General features: G+C 50.8%; 1 protein-coding gene across 1 annotated transcript in view; it reads left to right on the forward strand.

Annotated features, from left to right (window-relative positions):
- LOC144258256 (uncharacterized) overlaps positions 1 to 24397 on the forward strand; it is a 190458-nt gene extending 166061 nt beyond the window's left edge. The window contains 5 exon segments of the mRNA XM_077806681.1: positions 13664 to 13720; positions 14412 to 14538; positions 20278 to 20391; positions 20678 to 22624; positions 22627 to 24397. Coding sequence (XP_077662807.1) covers positions 13679 to 13720; positions 14412 to 14538; positions 20278 to 20391; positions 20678 to 22624; positions 22627 to 22649 — 2253 coding nt within the window. The 5' untranslated portion in view covers positions 13664 to 13678 and the 3' untranslated portion in view covers positions 22650 to 24397.
- The last annotated feature ends 1519 nt before the right edge of the window (positions 24398 to 25916 follow it).

Here is a 25916-nt window from a genome sequence, read left to right on the forward strand (position 1 = left end):
CTCCCTAGGTAACGCATTCCAGTGTTTCAACACCCTCATAGTGAAGAAGTTCTTCCTAATATCCAATCTAAACCTCCCCCACTGCAACTTGAGACCATTACTCCTCGTTCTGTCATCTGCTACCATTGAGAACAGTCTAGAGCCATCCTCTTTGGAACCCCCTTTCAGGTAGCTGAAAGCAGCTATCAAATCCCCCCTCATTCTTCTCTTCCGCAGACTAAACAATCGCAGCTCCCTCAGCCTCTCCTCATAAGTCATGTGTTCTAGACCCCTAATCATTTTTGTTGCCCTTCGCTGGATTCTCTCCAATTTATCCACATCCTTCTTGTAGTGTGGGGCCCAAAACTGGACACAGTACTCCAGATGAGGCCTCACCAATGTCGAATAGAGGGGAACAATCACGTCCCTCGATCTGCTCGCTATGCCCCTACTTATACATCCCAAAATGCCATTGGCCTTCTTGGCAACAAGGGCACACTGCTGACTCATATCCAGCTTCTCATCCACTGTCACCCCTAGGTCCTTTTCCGCAGAACTGCTGCCGAGCCATTCGGTCCCTAGTCTGTAGCGGTGCATTGGATTCTTCCGTCCTAAGTGCAGGACCCTGCACTTATCCTTATTGAACCTCATCAGATTTCTTTTGGCCCAATCCTCCAATTTGTCTAGGTCCTTCTGTATCCTATCCCTCCCCTCCAGTGTATTTACCACTCCTCCCAGTTTAGTATCATCCGCAAATTTGCTGAGAGTGCAATCCACACCATCCTCCAGATCATTTATGAAGATATTGAACAAAACAGGCCCCAGGACCGACCCCTGGGGCACTCCACTTGACACCGGCTGCCAACTAGATATGGAGCCATTGATCACTACCCGTTGAGCCCGACAATCTAGCCAGCTTTCTACCCACCCTATAGTGCATTCATCCAGCCCATGCTTCCTTAACTTGCTGACAAGAATACTGTGGGAGACCGTGTCAAAAGCTTTGCTAAAGTCAAGAAACAATACATCCACTGCTTTCCCTTCATCCACAGAACCAGTAATCTCATCATAAAAGGTGATTAGATTAGTCAGGCATGACCTTCCCTTGGTGAATCCATGCTGGCTGTTCCTGATCACTTTCCTCTAATGCAAGTGCTTCAGGATTGATTCTTTGAGGACCTGCTCCATGATTTTTCCAGGGACTGAGGTGAGGCCGACTGGCCTGTAGTTCCCAGGATCCTCCTTTTTCCCTTTTTTAAAGATTGGCACTACATTAGCCTTTTTCCAGTCATCCGGGACTTCCCCGGTTCGCCACGAGTTTTCAAAGATAATGGCCAATGGCTCTGCAATCACAGCCGCCAATTCCTTCAGCACTCTCGGATGCAACTCGTCCGGCCCCATGGACTTGTGCACGTCCAGCTTTTCTAAATAGTCCCTAACCACCTCTATCTCCACAGAGGGCTGGCCATCTCTTCCCCATTTTGTGATGCCCAGCGCAGCAGTCTGGGAGCTGACGTTGTTAGTGAAGACAGAGGCAAAAAAAGCATTGAGCACATTAGCTTTTTCCACATCCTCTGTCACTAGGTTGCCTCCCTTATTCAGTAAGGGGCCCACACTTTCCTTGGCTTTCTTCTTGTTGCCAACATACCTGAAGAAACCCTTCTTGTTACTCTTGACTTCTCTTGCTAGCTGCAGCTCCAGGTGCGATTTGGCCCTCCTGATATCATTCCTACATGCCCGAGCTATATTTTTATACTCTTCCCTGGTCATATGTCCAACCTTCCACTTCTTGTAAGCTTCTTTTTTATGTTTAAGATCCGCTAGGATTTCACCATTAAGCCAAGCTGGTCGCCTGCCATATTTACTATTCTTTTGACTCATCGGGATGGTTTGTCCCTGTAACCTCAACAGGGATTCCTTGAAATACAGCCAGCTCTCCTGGACTCCTTTCCCCTTCATGTTAGTCCCCCAGGGGATCCTACCCATCCGTTCCCTGTGGGAGTCGAAGTCTGCTTTCCTGAAGTCCAGGGTCCGTATCCTGCTGCTTTCCTTTCTTCCCTGTGTCAGGATCCTGAACTCGACCAACTCATGGTCACTGCCTCCCAGATTCCCATCCACTTTTGCCTCCCCCACTAATTCTTCCCGGTTTGTGAGCAGCAGGTCAAGAAAAGCTCCCCCCCAGTTGGCTCCTCTAGCACTCGCGCCAGGCAATTGTCCCCTACGCTTTCCAAAAACTTCCTGGATTGTCTATGCACCGCTGTATTGCTCTCCCAGCAGATATCAGGAAAATTAAAGTCACCCATGAGAACCAGGGCGTGCGATCTAGTAGCTTCCGTGAGCTGCCAGAAGAAAGCCTCATCCACCTCATCCCCCTGGTCCGGTGGTCTATAGCAGACTCCCACCACTACATCACTCTTGTTGCTCACACTTCTAAACTTAATCCAGAGACATTCAGGTTTTTCTGCAGTTTCATAGCGGAGCTCTGAGCAGTCATACTGCTCCCTTACATACAGTGCTACTCCCCCACCTTTTCTGCCCTGCCTGTCCTTCCTGAACAGTTTATAACCATCCATGACAGTACTCCAGTCATGTGAGTTATCCCACCAAGTCTCTGTTATTCCAATCACGTCATAATTCCTTGACATCACCAGGACCTCCAGTTCTCCCTGCTTGTTTCCAAGGCTTTGTGCATTCGTATATAAGCACTTGAGATAACCTGCTGATCGCCCCTCATTCTCAGTATGAGGCAGGAGCCCTCCCCTTACAGACGTTCCTGCCTGTGCTTCCTCCCGGTATCCCGCTTTCCCACTTACCTCAGGGCTTTGGTCTCCTTCCCCCGGTGAACCTAGTTTAAAGCCCTCCTCACTAGGTTAGCCAGCCTGCTGGCAAAGATGCTCTTCCCTCTCTTCGTAAGATGGAGCCCGTCTCTGCCCAGCACTCCTCCTACTTGGAACACCATCCCATGGTCAAAGAATCCAAAGCCTTCTCTCCGACACCACCTGCGTAGCCATTCGTTGACTTCCACGATTCGACGGTCCCTACCCAGGCCTTTAGAAAATGTCCAAAGATATTTAAATAAATGGTATTCTACTATTAACAGCGCAATTAAACGTGCAATTAATCACGATTAATTTTTTTTTAATCGCTTGACAGCCCTAGCTCTTTCTGTTTGCCATTTTGTTCCTGAGCCGTTAGGGTGCACTAGGACCAGTGATGACTGGAAAAAGGCTAATGTAGTGCCCATCTTTAAAAAAGGGAAGCAGGAGGATCCTGGGACCTACAGGCCAGTCAGCCTCACCTCAGTCCCCGGAAAAATCATGGAGCAGGTCCTCAAGGAATCCATTCTGAAGCACTTAGAGGAGAGGAAAGTGATCAGGAACAGTCAGCATGGATTCACCAAGGGAAGGTCATGCCTGACTAATCTAATTGCCTTCTATGACGAGATAACTGGTTCTGTGGATGAAGGGAAAGCAGTGCCCGTGTTGTTCCTTGACTTTAGCAGAGCTTTTGACACGGTCTCCCACAGTATTCTTGCCAGCAAGTTAAAGAAGTATGGGCTGGATGAATGGACTATAAGGTGGATAGAAAGCTGGCTAGATTGTCGGGCTCAACGGCTAGTGATCAATGGCTCCATGTCTAGTTGGCAGCCGGTATCAAGTGGAGTGCCCCAAAGGTCGGTCCTGGGGCCGGTTTTGTTCAATATCTTCATTAATGATCTGGAGGATGGTGTGGATTGCACCCTCAGCAAGTTTGCGGATGACACTAAACTGGGAGGAGTGGTAGATACGCTGGAGGGTAGGGAGACGATACAGAGGGCCCTAGACAAATTGGAGGATTGGGCCAAAAGAAATCTGATGAGGTTCAACAAGGACAAGTGCAGAGTCCTGCACTTAGGACGGAAGAATCCCATGCACCGCTTCAGACTAGGGACCGAATGGCTCGGCAGCAGTTCTGCAGAAAAGGACCTAGGGGTTACAGTGGACGAGAAGCTGGATAGGAGTCAGCAGTGTGCCCTTGTTGCCAAGAAGGCCAATGGCATTTTGGGGTGTATAAGTAGGGGCATTGCCAGCAGATTGAGGGACGTGATCGTTCCCCTCTATTCGACACTGGTGAGGCCTCATCTGGAGTACTGTGTCCAGTTTTGGGCCCCACACTACAAGAAGGATGTGGAAAAATTGGAGAGAGTCCAGCAAAGGGTAACAAAAATGATTAGGGGACTGGAACACATGAGTTATGAGGAGAGGCTGAGGGAGCTGGGGATGTTTAGTCTTCAGAAGAGAAGAATGAGGGGAATTTGATAGCTGCTTTCAACTCCCTGAAAGGGGGTTCCAAAAAGAGGATGGATCTAGACTGTTCTCAGTGGTAGCAGATGACAGAACGAGGAGTAATGGTCTCAAGTTGCAGCAGGGGAGGTTTAGGTTGGATATTAGGAAAAACTTTTTCACTCGGAGGGTGGTGAAACACTGGAATGCGTTACCTAGGGAAATAGTGGAATCTCCTTCCTTAGAAGATTTTAAGGTCAGGCTTGACAAAGCCCTGGCTGGGATGATTTAATTGGGAATCGGTCCTGCTTTGAGCAGGGGGTTGGACTAGATACCTCCTGAGGACTAGATACCCACCCTGATATTCTATAATTCTGTAACCCTTCTGCCGTCAGAGTTGGCAGCAACAAGGGCCGGGTTCAATATCTAGGGGATCCATTCCAATAACACAATGCAAGCCGGCTCGAGCCCCCACCCAGTGACCTGGGACAAATATATACCACCCCCGCTGGGCGCCTCCAAGAGGCAATACTTCCCCTCTCGCAAGCACATAGTCTGAGTGTAGCAAAAGCCTTTTAATAACAGAGAGAAACAATGTGGCATTATCTTGGGGAACCACCACCAACAGGATTCATAACACAACCCATGAGCAAAAAAACCCACCCCAGGCAAATTGGGGCATGCCCCTTTCCCTTTTGTTCTTGAGTCCAGCAACCCCAAATCACCCAAAGTCCCAAAAGTCCAATGCCCCAAAAGTCTCTGTCCCTGATCAGGGCAGCCCCAGAGTTCGAAAGTTTATCTGCGGAGCTTTACCTCCCAACCTGGGTGGAGATGGGACGGGGGTAAGAGGCACCTTACATGATCTGAAGCTGACCGCCCCATAGCTCCATAGCAGCGCTCCGTTCCGCCAGCCGCCCCACGAACTCCTTCGCTCAGCTCCACGGCCCACAAGCAGCTCCTGCCATCCACAGACTGCTCCACATCAAACTGCTCCACAATATATCTTCAGGCTCCCCCACTACTTAACACAACACTCAGTGATTTCAGCTCTTAGGTGAATTCAGCTTGTAGTAGGGGAGCCCCAGTGCTGGTGCACTGTCAGCCCAAAGTGAGCTCAGCAGCCTATAACTAGACTTCTAATGAAATCAAAATTAGCTCTGATATTCCACAGTGGAGAGAGGAGGAAGTGCAATTAGCATGTAAGGCCCTCACCAAGGGGCCCATGCCACCAAGTATTAATACTTGTCCCCAGCCTCTTTCCATTCACACAGTTTTGGAACCCATGACCTTTGCCTAGCGAGTGCTACTTAGTTGATGGTGAATCCCTCCATCATAACAAAAGGCCACGTACAGTTCCCAGCACAGTTCCCAAAATCAGGGTAATAACAATTTATTCTTCCTGCCCCAATAACAGAGACACTGGGGATCCCACAGCAGCCAAAGTGACCATTTGGGCAGCTATGGTCTCATTCTAGGCGTTGTGGGTGTGCCTATGCAAATGAGATCGGCCCCTGAAGTTCTTTTCCACAACTTGCCACACCTCACCACCAGATGTCAGGGTGGAGCTCATCCTGACACTGCTGACAATTCTATGATCCACAAAAGTATTTAGGATCCTAATTTCTATCTTTGTGGATCTGGGCCTGTGCTCATATTTTTGCTGTTACCTTTCCCAAAGAATCCACCTATCTAAAATGACTCTATGATCTACAGTACTGTCTTGGACTCCTCCCCTTTCCCCAATTGAAAATTCCTTTTAAAAACCTTATTTCTGTAAGTAATCCCCCGCATCCTGCAAACACTGAAACACACGCTGTACTCTTCTCTTACGTCATTTGCTGCTGGATGCTGATTTTTCTATGGACTTGTTTACATTCCTAATTACGTACTTTACGGTTGTAGCCTTTGATGTCTGATCCATAGTTTTGCTATGACACAGTTCAGCCATGTTCTTCATACTGAAAATTTCACTGGTTTGTCCTGGCAAAAATCAACACAGATTTTTAAAAACCATGTATTTTGTTCCTCCTTTGTGTCGGTCACGGGGAGGGGCAGACTGTTGCAGTTACCAGACATTCTCTGTGTTTGATACTGAAGCTGGGGAGGCAGTTTTCCTTGTGGGCAGTCCACCTGGCTATTCCCTATACATTTCAGATCCTTCATCCGCGGAAAAACTGGGGATTCTACAATTGGACTCTGGAAAACAGAAACTGTGGAAGATGACCTAGCTGCGGCCCCTCATTCTGAAAGTACTCCATGTCAAATTTGTATGATTATTTCTTAATGCTGTGCAATTATTATGTGATTTCTAATTAAAAGTTTAATTCGTTTACAGAGACGTATTTGGAGTATAAAGACATTCGTACTCTGGAAAGTACAGGAGACTCGAACTGTGCATAGAAGAGTCAGACAAGATCTTTGTTACATACGCCTAGTGAGGGCAAAGTACACAGGAAGAGAATAGGGAGAGTAGAATAACGTCCTAGATCACGAACAAGCATCTTCGTTCACACGCAGTGGGATATGTCATAGGTCTCTCCGTATGAATAAGGCATTTAATTAGTGAAAAATTAAAAAAAGAAAAGAAAAAATGTTGACACTGAAAGGGCAGGGAAATCTACTTGGACATAGTTTTAGCTACCAGCATTAAAGTCGCAGTTTGAGACAAATAAATGAGGGTACCAAATAGAATTTAAAATATGAACCCTCAAAAGAAATAGATTTTCTGGAAAAAAATGACATTCATGAGTAAGTCAAGATTTCTACTTATACTTTTGGTCATTAGCAAACCATCATTTGCTGTGCTCCACCCCCCAAATCTGCCCCGGTCTAGGGCCCACCCCTTGCCCCCCATTCTGCCCTGGCCACGCCCCACTCCCCCAATCTGCCCTAGCTCCAAGACGGGACCCAGGACCCCGGCCCGCCCGCTACACTAGGTACCATCCGCCAGCCCATAGCCACCCAGCAGGACCCCATTCATGCCCAGCTGGCAGAGCCGGGTGGGCGGTAGCCCCCGCTGCAGGGTGGCCGCCCCTTTGCTCGCCCAGGGGCCCGGACAACGGCAGTGGGGCCGGGGTAGGTGCCTTGCACCCGGAGCTCCCTCCGGCAGCTGCAGCCTTCATCACCATCACCTGAGCAGAAGCCGCAGCCCATGGCCGGGGGGCTGGGGGCACTTGGGTGGAGAGGGGCCAGGGGCGCAAGAGACCCAGGGTACCTGGGGAAGGGGCACAGAGGGTCCTGGGGAGATTGGGGTTTTAGGGGGGGCCGGGGAAAGCAGAAAGATGGGGAAGTCAAGGAGGCAATGGGGGGTGGGGTAGTAAGGGATTGGGGGGACCTGTGCAGGGGCGCTGGACAGAGAGGCCCTGGGGAGATATTAGGGGTGGGGAGATATCTGGGGGGGTTGGATGAAGTAAGAGACCAGGAGGAGCGGGGCGGGGCAGTACGGGATGGGGGTGGTGGGGGGAGATCAGGGATTTGGAGAAGGGGAGGGTAGAGACTGGTGGAGCCTGGGGCTGGGGGAACCAGCGTGTTGGTGTGGGGGGGAATCGGGAAGGGACCAGAGGGAGATCAGGGTGCTGTGAGGGGGGGTCCCTTTGGCTCTCGGTGCAGCTGGTAATGGAGGGGTGTGGAGGGAGGGAGGGTCTCTGGGCAGACTGACCTGGGAGGGCTCTGGCTGGGGTGGGGGGTGTCTCAGCGGGAGCAGGGATCTGGGGGCTGGGTTAGGGGGTCCCAGACAGGCAAGGAGGGACTGAGTTCCCAGTGTGGGCGCCCCTGGCTGGTGAAGTGTGTGTGTGTGTGGGGGGGTGGCCGCTGGGAGCCCCTGGTGGGAATGTCCCTTTGGGGGTCCTAGGCAGGTGGTGGTGGGGTACCAGGAAGGTGGAGTGGTGGGATTCCGGGGGGGGGTCCTGGCCAATGAGGTGGGTGGGCCTGGGTCCTAGTGGCTCATGGGGGGAACGTCTGGGGAGAGTCTCGGTGGGAGGGTCCAATCTGGACCTGTGGTGCTGCGAGCCTGGGGAACTCCCTGCCACAGGACCCTGCGAGCACACGCTGGCCTCCAGCCGGAGCAGGGACACCCAGAGTGTGGCAGGGCTCAGCCACCTCACCACATCAGGGATTGGGAAGAACCATGGTGGGGAAGATGGGAGGATGCCCCCCCCCCCGCTTCCCCTAGACTCCCGGCTTTTCCCACAACCCCTCCGAGAGGCATGGAATCGGCCTCAGGTTACCCAGGGGAAACTGAGGCAGAGAAGGACAAAAATCCCGCACCGGGGATAGAACCCAGGCATCCTGTGCTGGGCGGACGGTGAGGAGGGGAGCTTGGGCATTTTCCCTGGCACCCTTTCGAGCTGGCACCAATAACCACCTCACCCTGCGGGACTGCAAGTCTCAGCTCTTTCCCATAGCTCCTTGGGCAACAGGCTGCCTCTGGGTGTGAACCCAGGCGTCCGAGGGCCCAGCACAGGACTTGCCGGGCCTGTGAGCCAACAGCCCAGTCCCTCCCCCGCCTCTGACCAGCACTTACTGGTTAGCGGCTAGAAGGTGGTCGCCTGGAGCTCTAGGAGGAGAGTGGGGTCCAGTGGTTGCAGGTGGGGGCTGGGAGCCAGGACTCCTGGGTTCTCTCCCTGGCTCTGGGAGGGGAGTGGGGGCTGGTGGGATAGAGCGGAGTGCGGGGGCTGGGAGCCAGGACTCCTGGGTTCTCTCCCTGGCTTTGGGAGGGGAGTGGGGGCTGGGAGCCAGGACACCTGGGTTCTCTGCCTGGCTCTGGGAGGGGAGTGGGAGCTGGTGGGGGAGTGGGGACTGGGAGCCAGGACTCCTGGGTTCTCTCCCTGGCTCTGGGAGGGGAGTGGGGGCTGGTGGGTTAGAGCAGGGGGGCTGGGAGCCAGGACTCCTGGGTTCTCTCCCTGGCTCTGGGAGGGGAGTGGGGGCTGGTGGGTTAGAGCAGGGGGGCTGGGAGCCAGGGCTCCTGGGTTCTCTCCCTGGCTCTGGGAGGGGAGTGGGGGCTGGTGGGGGAGTGGGGGCTGGGAGCCAGGACTCCTGGGTTCTCTCCCTGGCTCTGGGAGGGGAGTGGGGGCTGGGAGCCAGGACACCTGGGTTCTCTCCCTGGCTCTGGGAGGGGAGTAGGGGCTGGTGGGGGAGTGGGGGCTGGGAGCCAGGACTCCTGGGTTCTCTCCCTGGCTCTGGGAGGGGAGTGGGGGCTGGGAGCCAGGACACCTGGGTTCTCTGCCTGGCTCTGGGAGGGGAGTGGGAGCTGGTGGGGGAGTGGGGGCTGGGAGCCAGAACTCCTGGGTTCTCTCCCTGGCTCTGGGAGGGGAGTGGGGGCTGGGAGCCAGGACTCCTGGGTTCTCTCCCTGGCTCTGGGAGGGGAGTGGGGGCTGGGAGCCAGGACTCCTGGGTTCTCTCCCTGGCTCTGGGAGGGGAGTAGGGGCTGGTGGGGGAGTGGGGGCTGGGAGCCAGGACTCCTGGGTTCTCTCCCTGGCTCTGGGAGGGGAGTGGGGGCTGGGAGCCAGGACACCTGGGTTCTCTGCCTGGCTCTGGGAGGGGAGTGGGAGCTGGTGGGGGAGTGGGGGCTGGGAGCCAGAACTCCTGGGTTCTCTCCCTGGCTCTGGGAGGGGAGTGGGGGCTGGGAGCCAGGACTCCTGGGTTCTCTCCCTGGCTCTGGGAGGGGAGTGGGGGCTGGGAGCCAGGACTCCTGGGTTCTCTCCTTGGCTCTGGGAGGCCGAGCTCACATTTTACGCCTGTCCCACCCCCCCGAAGCAGCGCCGGCCTCTTTCCGGTTGGGGGGGGGCTGAAGTGGCTAGACAGAAAATCGGGGAGCTGAGGCCCCCCCAACGCCAGGCCGGAGTCGGGCACGGTGGGGCTGATGCCCTGTGGGGATCCTCGGCTCCCTGTCGCCCCCCCGCCAGCGGGGACCCGGCTACGGGCCGCGGAGCAGCGGTCACGGGGCGCTGAGGACCCAGGCGTCCGGGCTGCCGTGCGCGGCGGGGACCCAGGCGTCCGGGCTGCAGCAAGCGCTGCCGCCCGGGCTGGTATGTGCAGGGCACAGGAAGGGGCCGGGAGGAAGGAGGCCGGGGCCGGGGAGAACAAAGGACGGTGAGTGGATCTCGGCGGGGAGAAGCCGGAGTTGCGGGTCGCGGGGGCTTGAACTGTCTCTGGGCAGCCAGGAAATTCCCGGGGAGGGGGGATTATTTGGATCCTGTCCCTGTTTGTGCCACTTGCCCCCCCCCGTAAAATCAGGGGACGACCCCCCCCCTTTCCCCTCCAACCATCAGCCCCCCGGATCCCCCCTGTTCTCGCCATGATCCTCCAAAGTCCCTTGACAGTCTCCTCCCCGGGGGGGTCCCCCCACCCTGCAGCGATTTGTCCTTGGGCGGGTTGGAAATTGTTGCCCTGAGTCCCCCAAAGGGGTGGGGGTCGGGGGGGCTGTTTGGGGGAGCCCTGAGACCCGGCTGCCTCTGGGGTGGGGATGGGGGGGGGGCGGGTCTCTGCCAGGGTGGGGAAGGGAGGGGCACGTGTCCCCCATGGGGGCGGCCCAGACCCAGGTTCCCCCATCCACGTGGCTGCCCCCCCAAACTACCCACACAGTTGCCCCGAGCCACCTGCCCATCCCCCACTGCTGCCCCCTTCCCTCCTCCAGGGACCTTCCCGCTCCCCGGCCCCCTTAAAACTGGCTCCCCAGGGTCTCCCTGCGGCCCATGTGAATAGTGGGGGTGGGGGGGGGACCATCACTTTGTGTTTCTGTGTTGGACAGTCCCATAAAATCCCTTCAAACTGTCCCCCTTTCCCCCTCCCGTTATTTAATAGCCACATAAAATCCCCTCAGGTCTGGGCGTTTTTCTCTCAGGTGATCAAACGCGGAGTTTGTGACCCATTTTCTCTGCGACTCTCAAAGACTGATCTAAAATACCCTAACATTTTGCCCCACTTTCTCTCTGGTTGTCTATTACTAATTAGTCGATTCCTCATACCCGGAGAATTTTCCATCTCTCGAATTATAAAATAACAACAAAATCTCAGATTTAGGCTTTTTCTCAAATTCTTGAACGTGAACACAGTAGAATTTTTTTGTAAACGGTGCCTCTTTTCTCTCTCTCCATTTTTCAAATGAGGAAGGGAAACACACTCAGATTTTACCTCTTACAACAACGGACATAAAATCCCTCAGATTTTCCACTTTGCTCCCTAATTTGCAAAAATGGATCCAAAATTCCTCCGATTTCTGCCCTTTTCTCTTTCTGAACACTGATCTCAAGTCTCAGGTTTTGCCTCTTTCTAGGTCATTATCAAATGTCAATTAAAAATCCTCTCGGGTTTGGGGCTCTTCCCCATGTCTCTAAATCCCAGCAACTTCTTCCTCGGAGGAGACCGGTGGCCCTGAGCCGTTCTCTATCCTGGAGGTCGCAGGGAGTTAAATTGCCCAGTGATCGTCTTTCCCTCTCCTTTGCGAATCGTTTGTTCCCCCCGTTATCTTTGTTAAAAGGTTTGCTGATGAAAGAGACCAGCCACATATTTAATAGACATCGCAGCCAGAGGCCTCCCCCTGTTTGGGGGATCTGTGGCTGCCAGCTAGCGACAGGAGAGTTGGCTGGACCCTTTTCTTTTCTCCATCTGGCACAGGATGAGGAGGTCCCTTTGAGTGCAGTGTGGGTCCAGAAGTATCCCAAACCCCGTGACAAAGGGTCTCCGTGAGGGGTGGCTTCCCACAGTGCTAAGATGCAGCCACCTCTGGGGTGGATCCAGGTGGCCATTATTTGCTAGTGACGGGACATGGAAATTTCTTATCTATTTTGGCCCCTCCAGGCCTTCCCTTCTCCTGTTAAAGAAGCGTCCCCCAGGGCTCCCTCTGCCTGTGTGACTGGCCAGCAGAGGCAGGTGATAACTTTCTGTCCACTTATCAAACACTGTGAGGTGAAACCATCACCGATTTCTGCTTCTCTCCTCTCTGGAAAATTGCAGGGGCTTCAGGTTCTGGAAGGAAAACTGTTACCCTGAGTTCTTGCCCTAGATCGAGGGAGGTGGGAAGGGGGTGAGCACTCGCACACAGTGATCTGTTGAAGAGGATTCTGGCCTCATCCTTTCTGAACTGTGCTTCTGGTGTCATTGGGATGAGTGTTAATCCGGAGTCACTGCAAGGAAAGACAAGGAGTGACTCCAGATGAACAGGGGGGCAAATGAGATCAGCAGCTGTGCCCATGGGGAGGTGGTTTCATTCGCTGCTCTCCCCAGAGAGCTCTGGTTGTTGCTAAAAGAGGGAAGGCGGCTCAAACTCTCTGTCCCTCTCTGTTGTCAGGGGTTGGCTGTGTGTGTTTCCTCTGCGTGCTGCCCTGACTCTGGTCAGGTAGCCGGCACCACAAGTCTGGATCGAACTGCCCAGGAAGACCACGGACTTGGGTTGAGTGGCAAAGGCGCTTGGCCAGGTTTATTGTTAACGATGCACAGTCCTAATGCCCGGCAGATTCTGCGGGGACGCTAACACATGGACGCCCGTTACAACAGTTGACAAGAAGGGGTGAATATCAACACAGGGAAAATTACTTTTTGAAGTGCTAACGAGGCCAGTTCAATCAAGGTGGATGTGGCCCATTCCCAACGGTTGACAAGAAGGTGTGCGTATCAACAGAGGGAAAATTATTTTTTGTAGGGACCCAGCCACTCCCAGTCTTTATTCAGGCCTAATTTGATGGTGTCAGGTTTGCAAATTCATTCCAGTTCTGCAGTTTCTCGCTGAGGTCTGTTTTTAGAAGTTTTTCTGGTGAAGAATGGCCACGTTTAAGTCTGTTATTGAGTGTCCAGGGAGATTGAAGTGTTCTCCGACTGGTTTTTGAATGTTACAGTTCTTGATGTCTGATTTGTGTCCATTTATTCTTTTACGTAGAGACTGTCCGGTTTGGCCAATGTACATGGCAGAGGGGCATTGCTGGCATATGATTGCTGTGGGGAATGGGCCAATCCACCCTAATTGAATTGGCCTCGTTAGCACTGACCCCCCACTCAGTAAGGCAACTCCCATGTTTTCATGTGGTGTGTATTTATACCTGCCTCTGTATTTTCCACTCCATGCATCTGATGAAGTGGGTTTTAGCTCACGAAAGCTTACACCCAAATAAATTTGTTAGTCTCTAAGGTGCCACAAGGACTCCTTGTTGTTTTTGTGGATACAGACTAACACAGCTACCCCCCAATATTTGTTACTGGGGAGGTTTAAAAATGTCTCTGTGAGCTTAGCCTGGCTGGAGGGGCCAGGTCTACACTGTAATACAGAGAACAAGCATTTCCCCAGCATGGCAGAATCTAGGCTGTCTGTCTGCAGGGAAAGGGCCTGGGGGAATCGTGATGTGAAATGAACTAAAGCCCGTTCCTAAACCTGCACAACTGCCCTTCTCGCCCTGCCAGGCTGCAGAATGACGCCCACGTTTCGCTCCAGTTGATCCCGTCCTCCCATGGGACAGGGGAGAGAAATGGCTGCAGAGGAGCCAGCTCAGGTAGGGATTATTGGGGGTTTGCTGGTGGGTTCCTGCAGGAGGGAGAGGGGCAGCAAATGCACCGGAGGTGGGAAGGTTTCATTAGTCTGGTTTGGAGGTTGGAGCAAGGCAGGAAATGCACAGGATGGAGAAAGGGAGGAGGACACAGGGTGGCAAACCTGCTGGAAGTTATTTAATAAGTGACCTAGATTCTAGGAACTGACCCATGAGGTTCAGAGGTGGAAATGCCCTAATTTGTGGAAGAGGAAACAACCCACCTAGCTGGGGCTGGGAAAACAGCCCAGACTCCCAGTGCTGGAGCCTGACCCGGCTAACCAGCAGCTGCTGTGAGATATGAAGGGGGCACCCACCAGTCAGACTTAGGGGAGATTCCCGTCCCTCATATCCAGCTCCTCACAAGGAGGAGGGTGTTGGGCTTCCTACCAGGGAGCTCGCCCTGGACCCTGCTGGGGGCTCCATCTCCTGTATCCGTCCGTGATTAGTCGGTGTGATGAATTTGCGGGGAGAGACAAGCGGCCTCTCTCTTCGCCCCTCACCCTGGTGTTTCCTGGGTGCTCTGAGTGGTGTGGAGGTGGGACTCTGTTGATGCCAAGCCACCCAGAGCTTCCATTTGATTGGCTCCTTTCCCCCACGAATAGTGGGGCTGTGAGTGGGGCAGCAGGTCCTGAGTGTGGGGCTCTTGCTCTTTCAGGGGCCGGTGACCTTTGAGGAGGTGGCTGTGTATTTCACCAGGGAAGAGGGGGCCCTGCTGGACCCCGCTCAGAGAGCCCTCTACAGAGACGTCATGCAGGAGAACTACGAGAATGTGACCTCGCTGGGTAAGGGTTCCCGTCCCCTCGGTTCTTAGAAGGGGAAGTGACTAATTAAGGTTCACATCATCTCTGTAATGTAACCATTACACTGCCCTGATTCAGCATCACCCCACATGCCAGGGGGACACACACTAGCCCTCTCCCCTCCCCTGCTATCCGACACTGCGGGAACAGAGCACATCAGCAGTTTAGCACATGGTCAAATACCTTCTGGGTTTAAGGTGAAACTGGGGTTTGGGTCCCGCATAGTGAACAGAAGCTTCCAACCCCGGCCTTGACTCCATGCAAACCAGCTCCGACTTACAAAATGATCCCACTCCCTTACCCTCACCTTGAGGATTTCTTCTGAGTCGTTACCTTCACTTGCCCTGCAGATCACTACCATGTATCCCACCAGGGTGCTGACAGTCCCCGTGGCAAGAACTCCCCCTTGTGCACCTGTACTGACAACCTACAACACTGAGCACTGAAATGGGGCAGGCTCGGTCCCTCAGGGGTCACGTGCACCTCTCTGCATACTAGTCACAGCTCTGCCAAGCTGCTCCAACTACTCCCTCCACCGTCCGATTACAGCTACACCTGACCCAGTGCACGCAGCCGGAGGGGATGTGGATAAATGCTGGGATTCCCGTCTGTAGAACACAACACAAACAACGGCATGTTCTTAGTCCTTCCTCGTATCTGTTATAGATTCACAGATTTTTAAGGCCAGAAGGGATGATTAGGTCATCTCGTCTGGTCTCTTGTATAACTCAGGCAATAGAATTTCATCCAGTTACTGCCGTATTCAGCTGAACACCTTGTGTTGGACTAAATCCTCTCCCAAAAAGGCATCCGGCCCTGACATGAGATTTCCGGAGATGGAGAATCTGCCGCTTTCCTTGCTAGTTTGTTAACCTTTGCCCCAGCCTCACGGCACCGTTCCCAGTGGTTAGTGCCCGCTGCAGGGTTAGTTCAGGAGTGGAGCCACGCTCGTGTTACGGGTACCACTCCCTTGCCCTCCCTGGGTCCCTGCCTCCCGGCTCTCCGGCCGCAGTGGTCCCTATGGTATCGGGGTCTCCAGGCACCTCGGCAGCAGACGCTCCCGGGGGTTCTGGTAGCGGCAGGCCTCTGGTCCAGGTTTCGGGCTCTTCCGCTCTCGCAGGTAAAGGCTGTAACGGCTCCGGGGCTGGAGCCCCCGCCGAGTGTCCTTCCTCCTTGGCCGTCAGCAGTTCTGCAGGCTTTTATACCTGGCGGCACATGCCCAGCAGAGCCACAGGGGCAAGGCTTCCTCTGCTAGGAGGGAAGGGTTGACCCCCTCCGTACCAGCGCGGGGCTGATCTGTGTCTTTGACACAATAACTGTGCCGATCCTAGAGCTTTTGCCAGCATAGCTGTGTTGGTTTTTTCACATCCCTACCTGGCAGAGCTATGCTGGCAAAACGGACCAGGCAAGAGTCTGCAGGTGGATTTTAGGGCCCTTTAAAATACTACTCTTGACCCAAACATTTTGATATCAGAGGGCAAAGACATCCAAGAAGCACGTCGGCAGAATGCAAGAAATACGCACAACAGACGAGGTCTGAGAGGTTGGGTTCAATCTCACATTCAAGGGTAAAGCCCAGGTTGAATAGCCACAGCACATCTCCTTGGGCCAGCTTTTTACAGTGACAGCAGGTTGCAGGAAACCCTCTAGCAGTTAAAAGGGATTTAGCCTTGCAGCATATGTGCATTTCAGTGTCAGCGACTCACCAGTTTGGCTTGTGTGGCTCTGCAATGCCAAATTCTAGAGTTACTGACCTTTTCGGTTCTGGCTCCCCGCAGAAGTCGTGGGTGCCATGTACGAACTGAGGGACTGAGATCAGTCAGGAGACAAGGAGAACCCCAGTTTTAGCCCCAGCTGCGTGCAAGGAAATGTTATAAGAACAAGACGATATTGTAAGAGGACGGAAGATGCTAAAATATGGGTTGGATCTGATGGGAATCAGTCAAATGAAAAGAAGTCCCATTCAGTTCCATCATGTAATGGCAGACAGCTCAAAAGTGACAGGTCTTTAAAGTGCTTATTGTGACGAAGCAGGAATGTTCTTAACGTTTTCTCTGAATACGGTGTGGGCCCTGACTGCCCCACGTTCCATGACACTTATATACCAATGCTAGAAGTCGAAGTAATAAGATGGGTGAACTACAGTGCCTCGTATTAAATGAGGCTATTGATATAAGAGGTATCACCGAAACTCGGTGGAATGAGGATAATCAACGGTATACAGTAACACCAGGGCACAAAATATCTCGGAAGGACAGAACAGGTCGTGCTGGTGGGGGAGGGGCACTATATGGGAAAGAAAGCGTCAAATCAGATGAAGTAAAAAAATTAAATGAACCAAACTGTGCCATAGACTCTCCAGGGATAGGAGTAATTCCATGCGCTAATAAGAAGAATGTAGCAGGAGGGATCTATTACCGACCACCCGACCAGGATGGGGATAGTGACTGTGAAATGTTCAGAGAGATTAGAGAGGCTAGAAAAATAAAAAATTCCATAATAATGGGGGGGTTTCAACTATCCCCATATTGACTGGGTACATGTCACCTCAGGACGGGATGCTGAGATAAAGTTTCTTGACACCTTAAATGACGGCTTTTTGGAGCAGCTGGTCCTGGAACCCACCAGAGGGGAGGCAATTCCTGATTTAGTCCAAAGTGGGGCACAGGATCTGGTGCAAGAGGTGAATAGAGCTGGACTGCCTGGTAATAGTGACCCTAATATAATTAAATTTAACATCCCTGTGGCAGGGAAAACACCACAGGAGCCCAACACTGTAGCATTTAATTTCAGAAAGGGGAACTACACAAAAACGAGGAGGTTAGTGAAACAGAAATTAAAAGGTACAGCGCCAAACGTAAAATCCCTGCAAGCTGCATGGACACTTTTTAAAGACACCACAATAGAGGCTCAACTTAAATGTGTACCCCAAATGATAAAACATAGTAAGAGAAACAAAAAAGAGCCACCGTGGCTAAACAACAAAGTAAAAGAAGCCGTGAGAGGCAAAAAGGCATCCTTTGAAACCTGGAAGTTAAATCCTAGTGAGGAAAATAGAAAGGAGCATAAACTCTGGCCAATGAAGTGTAAAAATATAATTAGGAAGGCCAAAAAAAGAATTTGAAGAACAGCTTGCTAACGACTCAAAAAGTAATAGCAACTGGACGATGGAGGTGGTAAAGGAGCCCTCAAGGACGATCAGGCCATTGTGGAGAAACTAAATGAATTTTTTGCATCGGTCTTCATGGCTGAGGATGTGAGGGAGAGTCCCAAACCTGAGATATTCTGTTTAGGTGACAGATCTGAGGAACTGTCCCAGACTGAGGTGTCATTAGAGGAGGTTTTGGAACAAATTGAAAAACTAAGCAGGAATAAGTCACCAGAACCAGATGGTATCACCCAAGCGTTGTGAAGGAACTCAAGTGTGAAATTGCAGAATTACTAACTGTAGTCTGTAACCTATCATTTAAATCAGCTTCTGGACCAAATGACTGGAAGATAGCTAATGTGACACCAGTTTTTAAAAAGGGCTCCAGAGGTGATCCCAGAAATTACAGGCCTCTAAGCCTGACTTCAGTACCGGGCAAACTGGTTGAAACTATAGGAAAGAACAAAATTGTCAGACACATAAATGAACATAATTTGTTGAGGAAGAGTCAACACAGTTTTTGTAAAGGGAAATCCTGCCTCACCAATCTACTAGAATTCTTTGAGGGGGTCAACAAGCATGTGGACAAGTGGGATCCAGTGGATATGGTGTACTTAGATTTTCAGAAAGTCTTTGACAAGGTCCCTCACCAAAGGCTCTTAAGCAAAGTAAGTTGTCATGGGATAAGAGGGAAGGTCCTTTCCTGGATCAGTAACTAGTTAAAAGACAGGAAACAAAGGGTAGGAATAAATGGTCAGTTTTCAGAATGGAGAGAGGTAAATCGTGGTGTCCCCCACGGGTCTGTTGTGAGTCCAGTCCTATTCAACATATTCATAAATGATCTGGGAAAAGGGGTAAACAGTGAGGTGGCAACATTTGCAGATGATACAAAACTACTCAAGATAGTTAAGATCCAGGCAGACTGCGAAGAGCTACAAAAGGATCTCTCAAAACTGGGTGACTGGGCAACAAAATGGCAGACGAAATTCAATGTTGATAAATGCAAAGTAATGCACATTGGAAAACATAATCCCAACTCTACATATAAAATGATGGGGTCTAAATTAGCTGTTACCACTCAAGAAAGGGACTTTGGAGTCATTGTGGATAGTTCTCTGAAATCATCCACTCAGTGTGCAGCAGCAGTCAAAAAAGCGAACAGAATGCTGGGAATAATTAAGAAAGGGATAGATAATAAGGCAGAAAATATCGTATTGCCTCTATATAAATCCATGGTATGCCCACACCTTGAATACTGCGTGCAGATGTGGTTGCCCCATCTCAAAAAAGATATATTGGAATTGGAAAAGGTTCAGAAAAGGGCAACAAAAATGATTAGGGTTATGGAATGGCTTCCATATGAGGAGAGATTAATAAGACTGGGACTTTTCATCTTGGAAAAGAGACAACTAAGGGGGATATGCTAGAAGTCTATAAATTCATGACTAGTGTGGAGAAAGTAGATAACGAAGTGTTGTTTACTACTACTCATAACACAAGAACTAGGGGTCACCCAATGAAATTAATAGGCAGCAGGTTTAAAACAAACAAAAGGAAGTATTTCTTCACACAACGCACAGTTAACTTGTGGAACTCCTTGCCAGAGGATGTTGGGAAGGCCAAGACCATAACAGGGTTCAAAAATGAACTAGATAAGTTCATGGAGGTCAGGTCCATCCATGGCTATTAGCCAGGCTGGGCAGGGATGGTGTCGCTAGCCTCTGTTTGCCAGAAGCTGGGAATTGGAGAGAGAGGATGGATCACTTGATGATGACCTGTCAGTTCATTCCCTCTGGGGTACCTGGCACTGGCCACTGTCGGCAGACAGGACACTGGGCTAGATGAACCCTTGGTCTGATCCAGTCTGGCCGTTCTGATGTAAAAAGCTGCCTCTGGTGGCAGGGCTGTATCTCAGGAATCTCTTGATCAAATAAACCGAGATTTGGACCAGTCGCCCTTCGCTGAATGCCCATAAAAACCAGAAAATTTCAAGACAATTCAAAGAAACATGTGGCTTTTACAGTTGTTAGAATAGTTCATGTTTAAACAGAAAATAAGGCTTCTGTCCACCGAGCCGACAGGAGAACCCTTCGCATTGCTGTAGTGAGTGAAGCACAACCGCAGGGCAGCTACGGTGTCTCAAGTGTAGACAAGCCCTGAGAGACGACATTCAGTGACACCCCCAGTCCCTCCTATTCCTTACTGCGCTGAACCCACCAACCCATGCTCACTGATCCCGGCTTTCGTACAACTCTCCCATTGCCTCTGGGTTTCTCTCTGTGATTAAGAAGCAGGTCCAAGGTGACTTCTTCTCTGGCTGGAGTCTTTACTTTCTGGGACATGTGTTTTAGGAGCCCCTTTGATGAGGAGCGTCGGGCTGTGTGTGTTCCCAGCAGAGATGGGGATAGCTAAATCCCTCATATGCAGAGTGTCCTGCACCTTGGAGCACCTGGGGAGCTGCCCTCAGGATTTTACTGATTTAAAACGGGCTGGGGTAAAAGTAATACAATCTTCTTTGTGACGAATGTCCCATGAATTCCTCTCATCTCCCTTGTTTTCTTTCCCCTGAGCAGGGTTTCCCGTTTCCAAACCTGACGTGATCTCCCAGCTGGAACGAGGGGAGGAGCCGTGGGTCCTGGATCTCCAGGGATCTGAGGAAGGAGGGATCCTGAGAAGTGTCTGTGCAGGTGAGGGATCGTTAAACCAATTCAAAAACTCTCAGTGCCAGGAGTATCCCCAGGAGGCCTTGTACCCTATGGGCTATCGCTCACGGCTTCCCACCTATCCTCACTGACACCTGGCAGCAGCTCCCTGCCTGATGGGATGTGGAGGCAGAATTGTCCCCCTCCTCTCTGCCCTATGGGGAAGGGTTTTGGAGAATTCAGCTATTAGGTTTTTTCTGTCTCTCCAGCTCTAATTTCAGTTTGTTTCCCTTTTTCACCCCTGTTTCTGAGATTTCTCCCTCTGTCCCAGCAGGTGATGGGATGGTGAGTGAGAACGAGGAACAGAATCCTCAGCAGGAAGATGCTGAGCAAGTGGAACCACATGGGGGATTATCGCAAGGATCCCAGGGGAATGTGTCCAGGCGTCCTGTGCAGGGAAAAGCCTGTGAGAGTCAGGACAGGCCAGAGAGAGAGCCGGGAAACCAGCCCAGGGAGAAAGTGGGCAAATCTATTAATTGTCATCGAATTCACGAGGACATCAAGGAAATCCCAGCCCAGCAGAGAACCCTCCCAGGAGAGAGAAAAAACACATGTACTGAGTGTGGGAAAACCTTCACTCTGAACTCCACCCTTATTAAACATCGGAAGATCCACACGGGAGAGCACCCCTACCAGTGCTGTGAGTGCGGGAAACAGTTCATTGAGAAATCAAACCTTATTACACATCAGACAAGCCACACAAGAGAGAGACCCTATGAGTGCCGTGCGTGCGGAAAAAGCTTCACTCGGAGCTCAACCCTTATCAGACATCAGAGGAGCCACACAGAAGACAGACCCTATGAATGCTGTGAGTGCGGGAAAAAGTTCACTCGAAGCTCAGTCCTTATTAATCATCAGAGAATCCACACAGGAGAGCGACCCTATACATGCTGTGAGTGCGGGAAAACCTTCCCTCAGAGCTCAATCCTCTTTAAACATCAGAAGATCCACACAGGAGAGCGCCCCTACAAATGCTGTGAGTGCGGGAAACAGTTCATTGAGAAGTCCACACTTATTAAACATCAGACAAGCCATACGGGAGAAAGACCCTATGAGTGCTGTGAGTGCGGGAAAAAGTTCAGTCAGAAATCAAGCCTTATTAAACATCAGACAAGCCACACAAGAGAGAGATCCTGTCAGTGCCGTGAGTGCGGGAAAAGCTTCACCCACAGCTCATCCCTTATCAGACATCAGAGGATCCACACGGGAGAGAGACCCTATGAGTGCCATGAGTGTGGGAAAAGCTTCACTTTCAAATACGACCTTCATAAACATCAGAGGATCCACACGGGAGAGCGCCCCTATGAATGCTGTGAGTGTGGGAAACAGTTCACCTGGAGCTCAGGGCTTATTAATCATCAGCGAATGCACACAGGAGAGCGACCCTATGAATGCTGTGAGTGCGAGAAAAAGTTCACTCAGTGCTCGGGCCTTATTAGTCATCAGAGAATGCACACCGGAGAGCGACCCTACACATGCTGTGAGTGCGGGAAAAGCTTCACTCAGAATTCAGGCCTTCTTAATCATCAGAGAATGCACACAGGAGAGCGACCCTATACATGCTGTGAGTGCGGGAAAACGTTCCCTCAGAGCTCAGCCCTTTTTAAACATCGGAGGATCCACACGGGAGAGCGCCCCTATGAATGCTCTGAGTGCGGGAAACAGTTCAGTGAGAAATCAAAACTTATTAAACATCAGACAAGCCACACAGGAGAGAGACCCTATGAGTGCCGTGAGTGCGGGAAAAGTTTCACTCAGAGCTCATCCCTTATTAGACATCAGAAGATCCACACGGGAGAGAGACCCTATGAGTGTCGTGAGTGTGGGAAAACCTTCACTTTCAAATATGACCTTAATAAACATCAGAGGATCCATACAGGAGAGCGCCCCTATGAATGCTGTGAGTGTGGGAAACAGTTCACTTGGAGCTCAGGGCTTATTATTCATCAGAGAATCCACACAGGAGAGCGACCCCATGAATGCTGTGAGTGCGGGAAAACCTTCACGCAGAGCTCAGGGCTTATCACTCATCAGAGAATGCACACCGGAGAGCGACCCTACACATGCTGTGAGTGCGGGAAAAAATTCACTCAGAGCTCAGGCCTTCTTAATCATCAGAGAATGCACACAAGGGAGCAACCCTATATATGCTGTGAATGCGGGGAAACCTTTCCTCAGGGCTCAGCCCTTTTTAAACATCAGAGGATCCACACAGGAGAGCACCCTATGAATGCTCTGAGTGAGGGAAAAGTTTCTCCGGCGCTCACACCTTAATAGACGTCAGTGATTTCACAGGATAGATAAACACCACAAAAAGTTTGTGCAGGGCAGAGAAAATTTTTTTTTTGAAGACATTTGCTAATTCCCACATAGTGACTTTTTTTTTTTTTTTAGTGCTGTTTGTGGCATTTGCATCACCCAGGGGAGTTGCCCGCTTTTCATTTTGCAGGTCTCCCTTCTCAGGGGTGAATCCTGTGGTCCTTTCTACCAACTCCTTTCTCCTGTGAATCATGGGAGTGTGTCTCGCTCCTGCCAGGAGTGTCCATCAGCCCCAGATACGGGAAATCGGGATGACCTCAAGTAGCTACACTGAGCGAAGGTTGACCTGGGTTTTGTCTCCTCTAGGATTTTCCATGGAGTTGGCCTGCTGGAGGTAGCTATCCTAATGTAAACACACCGCTATATGTGCAGTGCTGACATACCCCAGGCTCAGTGATTGGGGTTAGCCAGCACGTTCCCCTTCGACCTCTCCTAATTGACACCAATTTTCATAGTCTAGACAAGCCCTGAGCATCGCATTTATCCTGTCACCGCACTAGCGGAGCGATTGTCAGTCACCAAGTTCCCCCTTTGCCGACAGATTATCTCATTCCCAGGCTTTCTCCTGCTGGTCCAGGTTGTGCTGGACAGCAAGTTGTTTGGTTTATTCACCATTTTTCGTATTTAAAATATATTTCAATATAAAACAGAGGAAGAGGAGGAATGGGACAAACGCATATTTTCGGCCTCTGCACTATCAGAAGGAGATGGGGTGAGTTGGAGGGATTCCCTCCTTCTCCATCACCATCAGTAGGCCCGCTCACTCCAGCAGCATTGGCATCCAGCTGAGCCACGATGGAAGTTTATCCCCCTATTCTGTCCCTCCACTTCCCTAAATCCGATTCCTGAGGGCTGGAGGTGAAAGTGTCCCAGGCCTGGACGGGGAATGCCAATGGATTCCAAACACAAGTGCAATCATTCCGAGTTTAAATCCCAGTTTCTGCCCATTGACAAATCCACTTCTGGGCTTGTTCCTGCTGCGCTGGGACTGTTTGCAGGTGAGAAGGTCGGCAGTTTTTCCCTATTACGATAATGCTCATTTCTGTTTTTGTGAATAACATGGCTCCATAATAATGAAGTGCTGTTGAGTGAAGCGGGTTTGAATGGATCAGAGGAAAAAGCGACGGGAGAATCTGCTCTCCTCATTTGTGAGTCATCAGATGTAACCTGCTCTGGAATTTCATTTTGTATGAAAGAGAAAGTGACTTCTACCACTCTGTGTTGCGGGTTTTTCCTCTCTCTCCTGAATGCCATTTGGTCACGTCATTGAATATTCTCCAGCATGTAGCTCAGATTTATCGGGGATGTTGGGAGAAATGCCTGTTTGCTAAAAGAGTCCTTTATTATCTTATTTTTCACTTTCCTCCACTGCTGCATGATGACATGCAAGAAGCTCAAGTGCAGTTCACTCACGAGGAGAGGATGCTCCGAGCCATCGGGGGTGCTGCCAAGGAAACAGTAGTGGGTTTAGGTCTCCGCTCTGAAATGGTGAAGAACAGCACGCCTTAAATTGTGCAACTAACTGAAGTAGCTGGGTGCATGTGGCCCAGGATGTGGGAAATGCTGTCCCTGTCTGTGTTGATGTGGAGAAAATAAAAGTGGCTCTTTTGCTGAACTTTTCCCTGGTAGATGCTGCAAATGTGCATTAAAATGAACTCAGGGTTGAATGTGATATAGCTGCAGAATATCTGTTTTTAATACGTTCCCCTCCTTTGGTGTCTTACCGGGATTCTGATGCAGGAGTGTTTCTCGTCCCTAATTTAGACCTGTGCCACCAGATTAAAGAAACAAGTAGGGCGTGTTTGGGGAAGCCATTCCTCACTAACACTGCTCAGATTTTGGGTCGTTTGGTAAAGGATTCTACACCAGAGAAGTGTAAATGTACCCTGACCAAGGCCAAGGATTTGGCAAGAGCTCAGTTCGATATAGAAGGCACCCAGTAGTTGATTTTTCACTCCAGAGAAGGAAGCTGTGGTGAACCACGGTCCGGGTAAAACTGTTTGTTTTTTTAACACCGCTCCTTAGTTCGGGGTCTCTGATTACAGTCCCAAAGGAGGCCCTGGCTTGAGTGGAAGGTCCTTCACTATTTGGATCCAAAGTTCCATGAGGCAAAATGAGAAATAGTTGATGGCTTCAGAAGAGGTTCCTTTGCCAGCCTGATTGGGCAACAAGGACTTTCATGATGTTGAAATGACGGTAACCTAGATGGAGCAAAACTGATTGGAAAACCGTTCCCAGAGAGTAGTTATCAGTGGTCCACAGTCATCCTGGGAGGGCATAATGAGTGAGGTCCTGCAGGGATCAGTTCTGGGTCCGGTTCTGTTCAATAGTTTCATCGATGATTTAGATAATGGCATAGAGAGTACACTTATAAAGTTTGCGGATGATACCAAGGTGGGAGGGGTTGCCAGTGCTTTGGAGGATAGGTTTAAAATTCAAAATGATCTGGACAAACTGGAGAAATGGTCTGAAGTAAATAGGATGAAATTCAATAAGGACAAATGCAAAGTATTCCACTTAGGAAGGAACAATCAGTTGCACACATACAAAATGGGAAATGACTGCCTAGGAAGGAGTCCTGCGGAAGGGGATCTTGGGGTCATAGTGGATCACAAGCTAAATATGAGTCAACAGTGTAACGCTGTTGCAGAAGAAGCGAACATCATTCTGGGATGTATTAGCAGGAGTGTTGTAAACAAAACACAAGCAGTAATTCTCTGCTCTGCTCCGTGCTGATTAGGCCGCAGCTGGAGTAGTGTGTCCAGTTCTGGGTGCCACGTTTCAGGAAAGATGTGGAGAAATTGGAGAAAGAGCAACAAAAATGATTAAAGGTCTAGAAACCATGACCTATGAGAGAAGATGGCTCATGGAAGATTGAAAGAATTGGGTTTGTTTAGTCTGGAGAAGAGAAGACTGAGAGGGGCCAGGATAACAGTTTTCAAGTACATAAAAGGTTGTTACAAGGAGGAGGGAGAAGAATTGTTCTTAACTTCTGAGGATAGGACAAGAAGCAATGGGTTTAAATTGCAGCAAGGGTGGTTTAGGTTGGACATAAGGAAAAACTTCCTCACTGTTAGGGTGGTTAGGCACTGGAATAAATTGCCCAGTCAACATGGATTCACCAAGGGCAAGGCATGCCCTTTACGTGCACTGTGGGAAACGTCCATGTTGACTGCCCAGAGAGGTTGTGG

Source organism: Eretmochelys imbricata, chromosome 28 (assembly GCF_965152235.1).
Source record: "Eretmochelys imbricata isolate rEreImb1 chromosome 28, rEreImb1.hap1, whole genome shotgun sequence".
Lineage (NCBI taxonomy): Eukaryota > Metazoa > Chordata > Testudines > Cheloniidae > Eretmochelys > Eretmochelys imbricata.